Here is a 15859-nt window from a genome sequence, read left to right on the forward strand (position 1 = left end):
CTAATGAGTGTAATGTTGGATTTGGCTGCACGTTCGCACACTAAGCCCGAATAAGCACTAGCAAGGCCCATATAGACTTGCAATTCTATAACAGTTCATCGTTTGCTTATCGATTACTCTATCATGCGCATAATACAATTCAGCTCGCTTATGTTTGAATTTTGGTTGTAAGCACATTCATATTTGCATGGTATTTATTTGTTTAGCAATATTCAGCGCATTTAACAGCAATTCAGCACATTATTTATGCACTTTTTACATGTACGAATATATTCCCTAAATATTTGCATGCACATTAAGGTCGATGAAGCCTGTTAGAGTGATTGCATGTAACTAAATGCTGACTCGAATTTTTATGATTAAGGATTTACTAAAAAGAGAGTGATTACTAGATACGCTTGGCTGTGCTGACAAGGTATATGCTTATGATTTGTAAGACTTGAAATGGAAAAGTGATTATCAGACAAATATATGTATATATCTGTACTCATATTTATATAATACGCATTATATATTTTATACGCTAAGGCTATTTGTATACTACGTCGGATTGACGCGTAGCCTAGACCGAAATACTTGTTAAGTTCGCTAAGTTTTTGGGTACATCCTCTTGGGGCTGCACGCTGTGATTTTTTATGTAAAAAGTGGAAACCGAAAATTTTACAATAGTTGCCATGGAAACGACAGAGCGTCACTTTATAATACTCAATTGTGAAGAGATAAGTCCTGCTGTCCTCTACAGTCCTCTTCTTGACTTCCCATCAGCGCTCTACCTTATTCAATTTTCCATTTATGATTTTCGCAGCTATGGCCACGTTTTCGCCCGCTTACAGCCTATATTCGTAATGTGCTGAACGCGAGCGACGTGCGCCCGAGTACCACCTATAAGGGAGCTGTTGCATTGAGTTTTGCACCGGCGCGGAGAGTTGCTGCTGCTGCTGCTGCTGTGGCGAATTCAACGACAATGAACTGCTGACCAACGCGCCGGGGCTGCGCGCCAATTGCAGCGCAGTGGTTGGAAAGCGTGTCGCGCTGCCCTGCTAGGAGGATGGTGGCGTGGTTGCTGACATGTCGCTGGTGTGGCGCCTCGATATGCGCCGGTTAAACAGCGATATTGTCGATTGGTTGATGTAGCCGCTAGTGCTGCCGCCAACGCTGCCGTTGTTGCTGTTACTGGTGTTGATACTGCCATTGCCGCTGCTGGCGTCCAGAAACGCTTCTGGACTGAACCGCACGCGACTGTGCTGCGACGAAATGGAACCCTCTTTAGCACTCAGATACGAGCTGTCATCGCTGGTGAGCGAGTCGGGTGGTGTCGGATTGGTGGGCGTGCCCTGTTGTGAAGAGACGCTGCCCGTACGTTTGGTTACGCTACCGCCGCCGTTTCCGCCACTTATCACCGAAAGACCATTGCCCGCATTAGCGCCCATATCGGCTGCACTCATTGTCGTCCCGGCCGTGCTGGTGCCATTTGGCGTCTTGTAACTATTGTATTTTTTAAGCGATGAGCGCAGTTTGCTAGCACCGCTTCCGTTGAAGCCGAGTGCCGTTGTTGTTGTCTGCTCGAAAGGAAGAGAAGCTGGGCGCTCTTGCGCGCTCATTGGTTTCATATGAATCGGACTAAGCGGCGTCGACTGCGTGTGCGTATAGAGGCTATGTTGCGGGGTGCTGAAAAGCGGGTGGTGCTGCTGTTCGCGCTCCCGTTGCAGCTGTTGCTGCTGCGCTAACGTGTTGTGGAACTTGGGTCTATGCAGGGGACTGCCGATGTATGCGGGCACATTCTCATAGTCGCGTATGCGATTCAATCCGCCGCCGGTCTCGCAACCCATGCTGCCGCTGGAGCCCCGCTTTAAACGCTGCGTCATTTTGGGCGAACTCTTATAGAGCTCGTGCTTGCTAGGCGGCGGTACCACGCCAACCGGAGCGGGAGGCGGTGGCGCCAGTTCGCGATAGTGCGTATAGTCCGGAGCACTGCCTACGATAGCCCCACCGGCGCCCACATTGATGTTTAGCTGCAGATTAAGGTTGCTGTAGTCGTACAAATCGGCGTTTGCATGCAGCTCGTCCTGATCGAAAGAGAAGCCTTGGTTGATGTTGGAGCTATTCGAAATGGTCGAGGGTGTGCGACGATGGCCAGCGGCGCTGACGCCCATCTGAGGCACGCGCGGAGGCGGAGTGCGCGTTTGGTAGTGCTGCTGTTGATGTTTTGGCGTGACTTGCTGCTGCTGTTGTGAATCGTAATTGTAGTCGTAGTAGTTAGGCAGACGGTGATTGTAGTCGTAGGAGTAGTCGGGATAAGATTTGCAGTCGCGCTGGTAGGCCAGCTGTACCTCTGGCCGGTACGGAAAATAGTTGGAGCCTGAATGGGAAGAAGTTATGAATCGAATGCGAATCATTCGTGTGCATGTAGACTTACCGAAGTAGCCTGCGCGGTGTACACCTGCGCCGTAAGCGCCGCCGTCATTGGAAAAGCTCGGTCCATGGCGCAAGTAGTCTGCGCGCGTATATTGCGTGGCGGGCGGCGCCATTCCACCGCCAATGTGAAAGGCGTCATCAAAGTGCCGCGTCGGAGGCGTGTCATCGTGCATCGAGTACTCGAGTTGCTCCGTGAACGAAGAAGTGCTGATCTTGCGACGTGGTGAAGGCGTCGGTGGCTGTGTGTGGCTACCCAGCGACGATGACAGCAGCGCCGAGGTGTTGTTGGTAAAGTTCGATCCCAAGCCGCTGGTAGTGGAGCCGGTAAGCGGCAGTTGCTGGTGCTGCTGTGTTTGCTTCTGTTGTTGTTGTTGCTGCTGCGCCAGCTTACTTCCGGCGTCGGCCAAGGGCAGCGAGTGCTTTTGGAAGTAATAGTTAGGCGCGGCATGCATTTTGGGCGAGCCGCGCGGACTCTGATGCAAGGGGGCGCGCTGTTCCTCTAAGCGCGCGAAAGTGGCGGCGTTCAGTGTGGCACTGTTATTGAAAATAAACAAAATACAAGAATGTGTCATTAGATAGTGAAGTTGCCACTCACCGTTGGTGCTTATTGCCAGTGCCGTGGTAAGTGTTGGCCGCAAAGCGACTGCGCTCATCCAAAACGCTCGGAAACTCCATTTCCATAGGCGCCTTCAGAGCGGGCACATCGCTCAGCAGTGACGGATGCACCGGTGATACGTTCGAGATGCGCACATCGTAGCCAGCGGCGACGCCAGCCAACAGCGCGGCCATATTGTAGAGCAGCACCTCGATGACGGAGAGCTTTGGCTTGCGCACTGCGTCGCCTGCATACAGCGTCGGCATGGGAATGTTGGAAGTAAAGCGGCTGAGCAGGTAAGGGTTTGGCGACATAATGGGCAGCGGCGCGTCCATGATGGTGCTGCTTGCACCTACGGTGGCGGCAGTGGGCAGCGCATGCAATGGCGAGCACCAGTCTTTGGCATTGTAGCCTGAGCGCGTTAAGGAAGGCAGTGAAGTGAGAAAAGTGTAAAAGTTGTAATTGTGTGAGAAGAGAAGTGAAAAAGGGGGAGGCGGCAAGGAGACGGTGGCCAGCAGTGGAGCCGAACCGCAGACAAACCAAGTTGTTAGAAATCAAAATGTGAAATTCAAAACCAAAATGAAAACTAGCCAACACCAAGGAGTAAGGAATAAAACTCAAGGTTAATTGTAAATAAAACTAAAATACAGACTATTTATTGTTTTTTAAAATTTATTTTAGTGGTTTTGTATTATAATTTTTTTTTTAGAAATTTTCGTGGGATTTTCAGTATTTTTTTTTGCTTTATGGTATAAAATGGAATATTTTGCGTAGCTTAAATTTTTGTTATAGAAAATTCTTTAAATATGCTAAAAATTACATTAAAAATATAGCGGTATGTTGCAATAATTATGGTACGCACTGTAGAATAAACAAAGTCAAGTCTAAATAACTTAGGTAAACAAATTGCGGAATTTAACGACAGAAAAAAATTAAAACAAATAAAAATTTTTACAAAAATGATAAAAAAAAAATTCAAAGCTGAATAATCTATGAAATAAAACAGTAGTGGGTTTAAAGAGTCATCGGCCCGTGCGGCGGGGGAGAAGTGGCTTATTTGAAAAAAGAAATCCATATATATATTAACTTTTGGCTCAAGCCCGAGTTGAAATAAAAACACCCAATATAATTACCTTCCTAGTTTAGCAGCCGCAGCCTAATGTTCTTGCTGTTGACTTCAGACTGAAGTGGAATTATTGATAAAATAAAACTCAACCAAATTGTATAGTGTTTTATTTCAACCAGGCCTTCAGCCCAACAAAAGATAATATAATATTCAATTGACGGCTAAATATGGATGTATATAAAATGTTAATTCATACAAAAATCTATTACGAAAAAAAATGTGTTCGATGGGCAGATAAATTTTGAAACCTATTTGAGAAAACGGCACTTTAAACTAAAAACAATAATTAAAAGGTGTATAATTACAAAAAAATTTAACACTAAAACAAAATTTTGTTTTCTGAAAATAGAAGTTCAAAATTAAACAACAAATGAAAAGGAAATGCCATTGAAAATAAACAAAAAAAAGTTTGGAAAAGCCCTTTCGCCGCTTAGCCGAGACTCAGAAATCCAAGACAAAAATATTTTCGCTTCAAACCATTTTTTTATCCGAAATTTAAATAGAAGTCTATAATATATATATTTTTTTAATGTTTAAGAAATAACATTTTATATAAAGTAAAATAATACGCAGTTAACGCCAATCGTTTCGTTTTGGTTATATGTTTCGGTAATAAATAATTTTGGGGCAATAAAAAAATATCTCTACTAACAGCAGATTTTCTTTTGCAATTTCGTGATGTTGTCTATAGCGGATTGGCGCTGACAAATAAAAACCAAAACCCAACAATAAAATTAAATTAGAAAAAAAAATGTTTCACCAAAACTGGCCTGTAGCTCAAATACAATTAATAGTTAAATCACATAAAAAAGTTAAAAAAAAAATTATTAAAGACGTATACATTTTAGGCGCATATAAGAAATTTTGCAATTGAAAAATTGGACATTTTGCACAGCTTTTACATAAAAAACAACAAATTTTCTTTACTTTGTTTCGTTTTGTGATCACAGTTTTTCTAAAAAAAGAAAAATACAAAAAAAAAGGAAAAAATAAAAAAAATACATCGATAAAATTTCTAAAAATATGCAACAGGTTGCCTTCATCAAATAGAAATGTTTGGAAAATATTTTTTTACATACAAAAAATAAAAAAGGAGATAAATAAGCTACATTTTTTTACTTAAAAATTATGCGAAAATTGCAGCGCCAACTGTATTGAATTGTAGAGAAATATATATGTAAACGCGGTATTCCGCACCAGAGCTGTGTGGCGTGCATGGCTGAGGGAATACGGTGGGCCCGCTACACATTTTTTCTTTGTATGTTTGTATGCATGCATAATCGAGTAATTTACACGCCTAAAGAACGTGTAAATACACAGCTATTTGCTAACAATGAATGGATTTCTCCGTTTTTCCGAAGCACTCAAAGTCTTATATTTTAAGCTTAGATCCTATTTTTTTTTGTTTGTTTTTGTTATGCTATAGTTTAACTTAATTGAATACAATTGTATTTGCATTTCATATTTCCAATAATTCGCCAACATTTCCGTTGCATTTTTACTTTTATAAAAACCTTTGAAAAGGCGCGGCATCATTCGCCTGGCTATTTAGCGCTCGTTTGTTCAAATTCTCCACGGCCTCGTTGCCGTGGTGAGTATGTTTGTTTGCTTTTTGCGTTTAAAAATAAATGCATAGAAAGGCACATACACCTTACGCTTAAATATGCGCTTATGCGCAAATGGGACTCGGGGGCATCTTTTTCTTGGTGAATAAAATTACACAGTCTCCGCTCAACTGTGTATTTTGTCTGGGTGGCGAAAGATTTATTCAACCTTACGAGATTTTCACCACAGTGAACTTTTTCAAAAATGCATCGTTTCCATTATTTTGGCTTTCACACTTCAGCACCGGTTCAAAAAGCCCTCTTTTGAATTGATTCCTTTTAAGTTTTAATTATCGCATCCCTTAGGGCTCTCAGTAATTCCTAAACATCGCTCTACCTTCAACTCACTCTAGCAGTTTCGCCCGCCACACTATACACACTCTAACTGCTCGCAGGACTTCGCCTTCGCCTTCGACTTGCCGCGCGTTTCGTGCACAAACTCCGAATTTGCGTTTTCAAATAATTTGTATTCGCTCTCTGACTTCTTCTTGCGTATTGTAAAGTAATTCAGTATGCTCTGCATTTTGTGCTGGAAGGAGGCCGATGATGTGCCAGGCTCCTTCGCCGCCTTGCTGCTACTGCCGCTCTTCTTCGCCTGCATATTGTGCTTGCGCGCCTTCGCCTCCTGCGCTAACAGCAGACTTTGCTGCATGCGTAACACTTCCGGCGCCGGCTGCACATCCTGCAACTTTAAGCCATGCAACAGTGAGTTCTTAGTTATGCTAGCTTTGGTTGTTGCTGCTACGGTGGTTGGTGTTGTTTCCGGCGTTGCACTGCTGAGGAATTGCTCGGTGTCCGTGTGGAAGTGCGTCACGTCCGCATCGTTGGAGTTGAAGGTCGTTGAGAAGCTAAAGGAATGATTGGCAGCGTTGTTCGTTTGGTCATCATTGGAGGCGCACGAGTTGCTTTGCGAGGCGGACGAGTTCAGCTGGAAGGTGACGGACGATTTGCGCGATGTTTGCGCCGAGTTTGTCGTGTCAATGGAGGAGGATTGATCGGAGCAAATCGAATTGAAATGTTCATCGCCAGAATTCGAGCGGAATGAAGCATTTTGTGAGGCGCCACCGTGAGCCTGTGTGGGCGCATCCTCTACCGATTCGCCGGCGTTCGAAGGCTGCCGGAAGAAGCACTGACGTGGGAATTGCGAGCCAGAAGCATTGCGTTGAAAGCGGTAGGTGGGCTCGCTGTCAATGACCTCCTCAGTGAGCCGCGAAGTCGAGCTGTATTTGGTTAAATCGCCGCTCGATTTGGAGTTGAGGCGCTCGGTGCGCTGGCTGCCAAAGCGACTGCCCGCCGGGACCGTTGTGAACATTTCTTCCAGCGACTTTTGCATTTCATGATAGAAGGCGCGATCGTAGGTTGGGTCGTTCGGCTTGGTAATAAGGTTGGTGGAGCTGCTGGCGACGCTGGTGCTGTGCAGAGGTTGCGGTGCCAGCTCGTCAAAATCAGACAGCAGCATAACGATCGGCAACATCTTCGTCTGCTGTTGCTGCTGTACGCGTTTTTGTATGCGCTCGATGGCCGACAGTTCGCTGTCGAGTGAAAGCTTCTTGCGGCCCACGGCTGGGCTGTTCCCGAGGCTGCTGAAGCCGCTGATGGCGTGCTCAGATAGAGGTGAGCGGTCGTGGTATGCATACGGCGACATTGGCTGTTGCGACGCTGGCGACACCTTGCGGAATGGAAAGCAGCTGACGGTGGGCGTGGGAGGTTCGGTGTCTGTGTCGCTCTGGTCCGAAGCCGCATAGTCAGGCGCTGGCGGGAACTGGTACTGCCAGAGCGACAGAGGTGGACAGGGATAGTGCGCTGCCACATCTAGACCATCCTCTTGGCTACGAGCCATTGCCGGCGGAGGGTGGGGGCTTGGATGCCGCGTTAAATGCTGCTGTTGCTGGTGGTGAAGTTGTTGCGCCTTCAGCTTTTTATTACTACACAAGCTGAGACTCTTCAAACTAAGCGCGCTGCCCGAGTCCTTTCTACTACCGCTATTGTTACTGTTATTGTTATGGTTGTTATTGTTACTATGATTAGCGTTATTCCTACAGCTATGGCTATTATTTTGGATCAGTGTACTAGTACTGGTATTACTACTACTATAGCTATTCGTATGGTTAAAGTTCTGATTGCTGTTGTTGCTTTTATTATGAATGGCCGGGTCAAATATGAAGTTGTTGGTGGCAAAATTGCCGCTATTGTTGCTATTGCTGTTACTACTCGAATTACTGTTACTATGATGTTGAGATGGCTGATGAAGCTGATGCGAATGCGGATTGCTGTTATTTTTGAAATTTATGATTGAAGTGGCATGAGGATGTTCGTTTGAATTATTCAGTAAGGGGAATGTCACCAGCGATGTGTTGCAAGATTTTGAGCAAGGCGATGAGTTCGACTTGTTGTTGTTATTGTTGTTTGCGGACGTTGCCGTCGGTGTAGTTGGTGTTTGCGTCGGTGTTGTATTGCTACTGTTGTTGTTGCGTTTGTAATTCCTTATAAAACAAATACCTGACTCGTTGTAGCCGAGACAAGCATCAGACCCATACGTCGTCGGCGAAGTGGGCGAGCACGGCATCGAACCGAATTTATAGTCGCAGTGATGAGCGTGCGGATGTTTGCGGCGATGATGGTGCGGCGAATGGCGATGATGGTGATGGGGATGCTGGTGGTGTTGCTGATGCTGGTGATTATGATGAACATAGTGCAGTTGGTTGGGTCGCACAGGTTTCTTGTCGAGATTGGGTGCACTCTTGCTAAAGAGGGAACTGGTCGAGGCTGGGCCGGGCCATTCGGTGGCAAGCAGTGCAGGCAGGTGGGGACGCTCGCGCTGGTGCACTGTAGAGGGGCCCCATGTCTTGCCTTTATAGCCGTCTGGTGGCAGTTGCGGCGGTGTAACTAACGGCGTTGTATGTGGAATTCGGAATTAAAAGAAATGAAAAAACAAAAGAGAAATAAAAAATTAAAAAATTATGATAAAAAACAAAGGAAAATTAAAAACAACTTAAATACTAAAAGCTAAAATAAATGCCAACTAAAATTAACTAAAAATCTAAGAAAGCCGTTAAAAAAAATTTTGAAAAGGCAAGGAATTTATAAGACTATGTTTAGGGCCTTTGGGGATTATACGGCATAAATTCGGTGGAAAAATGATATGAAAGTTTGATTATAGCAAAACTTCAAAACTTAAACTGTTTGACTTGGAACGCCTTTTGTGTCTCGATTTTCTTTTATTTTACCCTAAATTGTTGAAGAAATAGTATACTTACGTGCCACAATGCGTAGCTGGGAAATCGCTGGCGAACCAGGTGGTGTATCAGTCAAGGGTTTGTCGTGTATCGCCGTTACCGTATGCCGAAAGTCAGTTGGTAATGAGATTTGCACTTCGTTCTTTTTGAGAAGCTGCAAGAAAATATTTTCCATTTTAACATTTTTGCGAAGAACACTTCCAAATTTTTTTAATAAATAGAGTTTTTTCACTCATCCAAATTTACTAAAAATTTAAAAAAGTGTTAACTCCGCCCCTTTAATGCCCGCGACAAAACGATAGCACCTCAACATTTTCAACAGTTTTGACTATTTATCTTTTGTTTGTTTAATGTTTATTATTTTTAAATAAAAGTAAAGCTCTTTACCTAACAAATACCATATAAATCAAAATTTCAGACTATGTAAAAAAATATGAAAATTCCACAAACTTTTTATCCCAATTCCAAGCATTTTCATTTTAATTTCTAGTATTTTAATTTGGTATGCAGTTTTATAGCTTATTAAGTTCTAGTATAATAAATTTCAAAATTGAAGTTACTAAAAAATCGTGTTGATTTTTGATAATTTTTTTTTTGCTAACGGTATAACGCAATTTCTTCCATACAAAGTAATTTTTTATATGGAAAAAAGTGCATACCATCGTCAGAAAAAAAAAAAAATTGTCGAAAATCAATGCGATTTTCTAGCAACTTCAAACTGTTTATTATACTAGATTTTAATGAGCTATAAAACTGCGTACCAAAAGTTTGATTAGAAATTCTAATTAAAATACTTGGAATTGGATGAAAAAAATGTGGCTTTTTTTTAATTTTTGTGCAGTTTGAAATTTGGACTTATATGGTTTCGTTAGATATGGAGCTGAACTTAAATAAAAAATTAATGAACCTTAGAAAAAGCAAAAGAAAAGTAGTAAAAACTGGTAAAAATGTTGATGTTCTATCTTTTGTCGCGGGCTATATGTATATTGGAATTTTTCTCTACTGCCTTTTGAGGATAAGAGGTGAACAACTTTCATATTGTGCTTACCTTGAGTTTCACTTTGCTAAATTTGCCACGTCTTCGATTCGGTGTGGGAGTATGCTGTGCGATCTGCAGCTCACGCCCAATTAAAGCCATTTCGCGCAACTTCAAGTGCTCAGCGAAGCGTTTCAGATTCATGGCCTGTTCGTCCTGTTCGCTTTGAACACGGTTCAAGCGTTCCTCTTTGGTGCGCAATTCCTGTGAAAGATAAGAATAGAAAGTCAATGCTAAATGAAGTAGAAAGTAAAATTAAAAAAAAAAAAGGAAATAGGAAGAATTGTACATGCAAGCATTTTTGCTTGACAGGTAAATTTTTACCAGTCATTTGCAGAAAAAGCACAAAAATTAAAAATACGTTAATTGTAAAATGACAGGCACTTTTCAGAAGAATACACAATTTGGTGCATTTCTTTTGACCAAATCGTCGTTTCAAAGTGTTTTTCACGTTTTTTTTTTATGTTCGTGCATATTATTTGCATATTTGTGATCAAATCGTTAGCAATAAAGGCATTAGCAAAATAAACAGAAAATCTCCAACATGCAACGTAAATAAGAAACAGTTACATTTAAGTTATAACACAAAAAAAGTATGTCTTGCTTCGCTATCGTAATGAAACCCAGCCCAATAGCAATTTTATAGTTTTTATGTTTAGCAAATAGTCGGCAAGAAAATATAACGTCTTGCTTACCTCTTCGATTGCTTGGAAACGCTGTGTGGAACGTAATCAAATGAATCAGAGAATATATTACGATTTGTTCAAATATGCAAACATTTTATAGAAATGTGCGAAGACACAACTAAAAACGTATAAAGGACAAGAACGTAGCCTCACAAACGTAACTGAAAACTACAAGTTACCGGAAATTACATGAAAATAAACTATGCGCGTCTAAAGAAATACGCGCCACAACTCTCAATTTTTCCAATTAATACATTACAACAATCAAATTTAATCGGTTATTAAAACCTATACAAATTGTTTTTATAAATACTTCGCTTTCTCTGCTTTTGTTCGCTTTTTGTAGACGCTTACCTTTTCTTTTAAGCGCAACTCGTGAAGCACCTCGGCTATCTCTTTCTTCCAGCCATCCTGCATCGTGTTGAACGACTCCTGTGGTGTTAGCGTGAAACCTGAACGTGCAATATCCTCCAGCTTTGTTAGTATATCCCTGAAACCCGGACGCTTGTGCGGATCGTTCTCCCAGGAGCCTAGAAGTGAAGTAGTTTTCAATTCCAAATATTTTCAAATTACAAATTCTGATGTGTACATACTTTTCATGAGTTTTCCCCACGCCTCCGGGCAAGTTTTCGGGATGGGTAGCGTTAGCATATTAACCGCAATTCCAAATACAACTGAATACGAATCGAAACCTTTGTAGGGCGTTTCACCGGTAATGAGTTCCCACAACAGCACACCGTAGCTCCAAACATCCGAGGATCTATAAAAATAATATGTAATGTTGGGGTATAAATAAATATGAATTCCACTGTAGGAGGAATATTCCGCTTACTTGGAGTATATGCTGCTTTTTATCACTTCCGGCGGCATCCAAGCATAAGTGCCCGCCGTTGATATGCGTGTCGTGTTGTAGAGTTCGCGCGCCAAACCGAAGTCGGTGATTTTTAACGTTTTGTTGTGCAAATTGCCTCCGATGATTTCTTCCAAAATTAGCACTACAGAAGTATAAACAAATAAATACATCACATATGCGTACGTTTAACTAACCAAAAAATATGCCGATAAAGAAAAATATTCGGATATTCGATAAATAAACCATATTGCGCAAATAAATCTATAGTAAGATTCCAATAATCTGATTTGCCCAGTATTTCTGTTCCAAACTTCAATTTCGTGGAACTTGCCTTGTGATGACTTCCAGTTATAGATATGAATGTATACATATGTACATGTTTGTCAATGAGTTATAAATCGAACAATCACATTTATTGAACATTAGCAATAAAACCATGCTGATTGCGTTATCAAGAACAAATCAACTATTACATTGGGTTTTATCCCCACCATGCCTCCAATACTCTACTAAACCATACTTACCATTTGAGCTCTTCAAATCGCGGTGTATAATCGAAATGGGCGCCTCGTTGTGCAGATAGTTCATGCCGCGTGCAATTTGTATCGCCCAGTTGACCAGCACGTCTGGCGGTATTTTGCCACGTGCCAAAATGTGATTCAAACTACCGCCACGTGCATACTCCATAACAAGACAGAGATCGGGAGGCTTTAGGCAGACACCTCGCAGCGCCACGATGTTCTCATGCTTGACCACCCAGAATAGTTTGGCTTCTTGTAGCACATTATCGCGGTTGGATTCGACGTCGGGCCCAGCCTGCGGTGCCACTTTTATCGCAACCTCTTCGCCATTGTAGTAACCACGATGCACTTTGGAAAAGCCACCAGCACCGATAACTTCGCTCACTTCCAGTTCGGCATAGTCGATTTCATGCGGTTGTATATCGCCAATGGCAGAGGGCACGTCTGGCATCATGGGATCTTGGTCTGTCACAAAGTTACTCGGAAAAATGCCAACCTGTGTAGAGAAAAGGGGTGTTAAAACTCTAGAAAAAAAATTAAATTATTTCCGACGACGTGAAAAGAAATAATGTAAATTAATTTTTATTTTAAATGAAAAACGCAAACTTCCCAAGCAAAAGATTTAAGTTTAAAACAAATTAGTTTGAAAGTGAGCTGGAGGGCTGAAATTACATTACGGAGGTCTGCTACGTAAAGCCTTAACATATGTCTAAGGGGCGCAGGTGACTTAGAAGACAACCTGTGAGCTAAAATATACTTAGTTTCGCCCTATTTTTTTTTTTTTAAGGAAATTTTGGTATAACCTAATAATAAAAAATAAGTTCTATTAATAAAAAATACAACCACATTTATTTAAACAACAAAAAAAAAAGGTATTTTTGTGTTCAAATTAAAAAAAATCCCGATTCCATATACGCCTCACAGGCATAGACTTGGCTTTTAGGGTTAATTATGGAACGATAGAAATTCGGACATTTGAGATTAAAACAATATCCAATAGATGAATATGTTCTTCAGCCATTTGAAAATAAATTGATTGGTCATTATTTAATAAATCTTTTACAAAAAAACTTTCTTCATTGAATACATTAAAAAATCTCAGTAAAGTAGTATGCCTAAAATAGCCACCACAGATGCCGATAACGGTATTTAATTCAGCAGAGATAACGTTTAGATAAATACTAGTGCTATTGCTCTTATCAATGTTTCGCAGCGAAATAAGCAGTTGGTGGAGGACGACGGAGCAGATTACATTTTTTTCATTGCGATAAAAATTACTTTCAGCACAATAAAGCAATGCAAAGACACACTAATAAAATACCGAAGAAATGCCAAAACATCGCTTACGAGCAAATAAGATTGTGTATGACGTCATAGTATTACTTTACTGCTGCAATATCGCAAAGTTTTAATTTATCACAACATTATTTATTTAAGGGAAAATTAAGATGCGTACAGAAAATGAATTTATGGTTTCCAACAAATAAATATGCAGAATGGGTTACATCTCGGACTACCACCTACCTTATCACCAATTTTGCCCGTCCACCAGCCCTCATCGCCCGAAATATTGCTATCCATTGAGAGCACTACCACAATCTGCCCCCGTCGCAACGTCAGCTCATCCTCGCCTTTGGCGTCATAGTCGTATAGCACCGTCCACAGCGGGCCATCGGGCAATGGTGGCAACTGCGCTGTATCGTGTGTACTGCTGCTGTTGTTATTGCTGCCAGCAGTTTGTCTGTGTTGCTGTTGGTTGATGCCGCTGGCATTGCCATTAGTGGTTTGCGCTTCACCATTGCCATCCGCATGGTTGCGTTGTGTTGCATGCGACGTTTCCGTGTGCTGTTGCTCCTCGTTGATGGCGAGCATTGGATTGGTTTGCGGCGGCGAGTGCGCTATATTATTGGTTAAACAACGTGCGGGCATATACATAAGTGGTTAACAGGTGCTAATCGAAAAAACAACGAAAAACTAACGCAAAAAAAATGCTGCCAAGACGGAAGAGGTTGCCTAATATCCTCCAGCGGCAGTCGATAATATTTGTGTAGTAAGCGTACTGTGCTTCCACCTTTGAGCAGCCATTCGGTTATAGTGCGGTTTAGATACGCAGCGTAAACGTCGTTAAACTATTGTAAAACAAAACAAAGATAAAATGTTTAGAATAAGTTACAAATGGTGGACATGTGTACGTATGTAGTATATACAGAAGGTCAGTGCATTCGAAAGGTCTATGTCATAAGCATAAAGGCCAACATTCAGCCGTTGGGTTGTAAAAAAATTAAACCAAAAACAGCACTGCAGTGCGGTGGCACATTGCAGAGTCGCTTCCGACCAGCTACAGTAAGAGACCGACACTTGAGATGTACTCGACCCTAATTGCAACGTTGGTAAATACTGCGTCGTTGCAGCCGAGACGATAAAACATTACCTGGTGTCTACGCAATCAGTCTTCTCCCCATTTATTGGTGCTGTTCGATTCACTTAGGTCCGCAGCGGTTCCTAAGCCACACTTTTACTATGTTTTTCTAAAAATTTTAGATTCCGTCTGGCCAGCGGAAACAAAACCTTATTTTTTCACAACTCCACTTTGTGCTTGTTCTTCTTCATCCACTATGTCGTCTTGTTTTACTGCTGTTTCCCTTTCCTTTATACATATGTATGCAGTATATATACAAAATTTATTATTCGTTTGCAAAAAAAATTGTGCGCTCCTGTGAATATATCGCTAAATCTGTTTCCGTATCTCCAGTTACTACTACCAAGGATTAAGATAGTCGCTCCAGCGCTGACCACAGATTCTTATTTTTATCTTTCCCTTGCTTTTTTTTATTTTTTGCTTCGTCGTCGTCGTCGTGCAGCAGAGAAATTACATTTTCACTATTTCATGTGCAGCACTTTGGTTTCGTTCGTTTTTTCGCGTCGTTTATTGTTTCAAATTTTATAAAATTAAGTTATTTCTATTTGTTAATACGCAAGCGTTTTATTTCCGATTAGTTAAATTAAGAATTTATCGCGTTTTTGTGCAAATTCAAGTAATTTGCAATTCTTCGTACTAAGCTGCTGCTTTTCGGTTCCACTTCCACTTCATACACTGGCCTGTCGTCTTTTGGTGATTCCCTTTTGAGCTTTCATTCGCACTTCGCCTTCTGCGTGTTGCCAGCTCGCAGAAAAAAAAATAGGGTTGCATGTTATAATTGTATCAAAATAAGTGATTGAGATCTGTATTACTAGACGCTTTTTCCTCAGGAAGTGAAGTAAGAAATATTAGCGATTAATTAAAATAGGTTGTAGCTTTATTTACCACTTCGCGTAGTGAAAGAAAATAAATTTTTAGTTTCCACTCATTCGAAATTTCACCTGAGTCCGGTGTTTGTCTTTGCTAACAGCTTGACAACTCTCTGACCGTTGCTCGTGTCTGTACTTCCGACATGCGAACCGCCATTTTGCAGCTGTCAACAAGACAGTTCAACATCAGTCAGCATCCGGTACGCGTACGTGAAAGAATTTCCTTTAATAGGTGCAGGCGTTTTTCCTCATTTGGGGCGTAGCAAGTGGTTGGCTGCTTAAAAGTGATTGTGTTGTGTGTAGTGCTCAGTAGCAAAGTCTCCAAGAGGCAGGCATGTGTGGCCACACGATGCTGATTCGGGTAGTGCTCACACATTGCTCTTGCACAGCATCTCTCGCGACCGTCCCACAATTTCCGTGTACAGGATGTGAGCGGCGTGGAGACATTGCGCGGCGCCTGCTCCCACAGCTGAGTTGAGCTGCCAGCTGTGGTCGTCGT

General features: G+C 41.9%; 1 protein-coding gene across 3 annotated transcripts; it reads right to left on the reverse strand.

Moving 5' to 3' along the window:
• Positions 1–563: 563 nt before the first annotated feature.
• Positions 564–14551, reverse strand: LOC118754421 (mitogen-activated protein kinase kinase kinase). 3 transcript variants are annotated; one of them, XM_036489296.1, is made up of 11 exons: positions 13597–14447; positions 12076–12568; positions 11531–11693; positions 11292–11458; positions 11053–11228; positions 10025–10216; positions 8998–9130; positions 8240–8626; positions 3011–3422; positions 2417–2949; positions 564–2359 (listed from the first exon to the last, which is right to left on the reverse strand). In XM_036489296.1, exons 1-11 carry the CDS (start codon positions 14005–14007, stop codon positions 1041–1043), a joined length of 4386 nt encoding a protein of 1461 aa, XP_036345189.1. In that variant the 5' UTR covers positions 14008–14447; the 3' UTR covers positions 564–1040. The 3 variants fall into 3 exon arrangements, with proteins under 3 accessions (XP_036345189.1, XP_036345188.1, XP_036345187.1); XM_036489295.1 differs by lacking the exons at positions 564–2359; positions 2417–2949; positions 3011–3422 and adding an exon at positions 14504–14551 and having other exon boundaries at positions 5386–8626; positions 13597–13970; positions 14052–14201; XM_036489294.1 differs by lacking the exons at positions 564–2359; positions 2417–2949; positions 3011–3422 and adding an exon at positions 14504–14551 and having other exon boundaries at positions 5386–8626; positions 13597–14201.
• Positions 14552–15859: the final 1308 nt, after the last annotated feature.

This window comes from Rhagoletis pomonella, unplaced genomic scaffold (genome assembly GCF_013731165.1).
Source record: "Rhagoletis pomonella isolate Grant_MI unplaced genomic scaffold, Rhpom_1.0 Rhpom_scaffold_03870, whole genome shotgun sequence".
Lineage (NCBI taxonomy): Eukaryota > Metazoa > Arthropoda > Insecta > Diptera > Tephritidae > Rhagoletis > Rhagoletis pomonella.

Bases quoted from the DNA above. Each gene is read 5' to 3' on its own strand.
- LOC118754421 (XM_036489296.1), bottom strand. From the start codon at position 14,007: ATGTATATGCCCGCACGTTGTTTAACCAATAATATAGCGCACTCGCCG. The intron at 10,217-11,052 runs GTAAGCGTCTAC...TATCTTTCACAG, and splicing joins AGTTGCGCTTAAAAGAAAAG to GAATTGCGCACCAAAGAGGA. The intron at 2,360-2,416 runs GTAAGTCTACAT...CTTCCCATTCAG, and splicing joins ACACCGCGCAGGCTACTTCG to GCTCCAACTATTTTCCGTAC.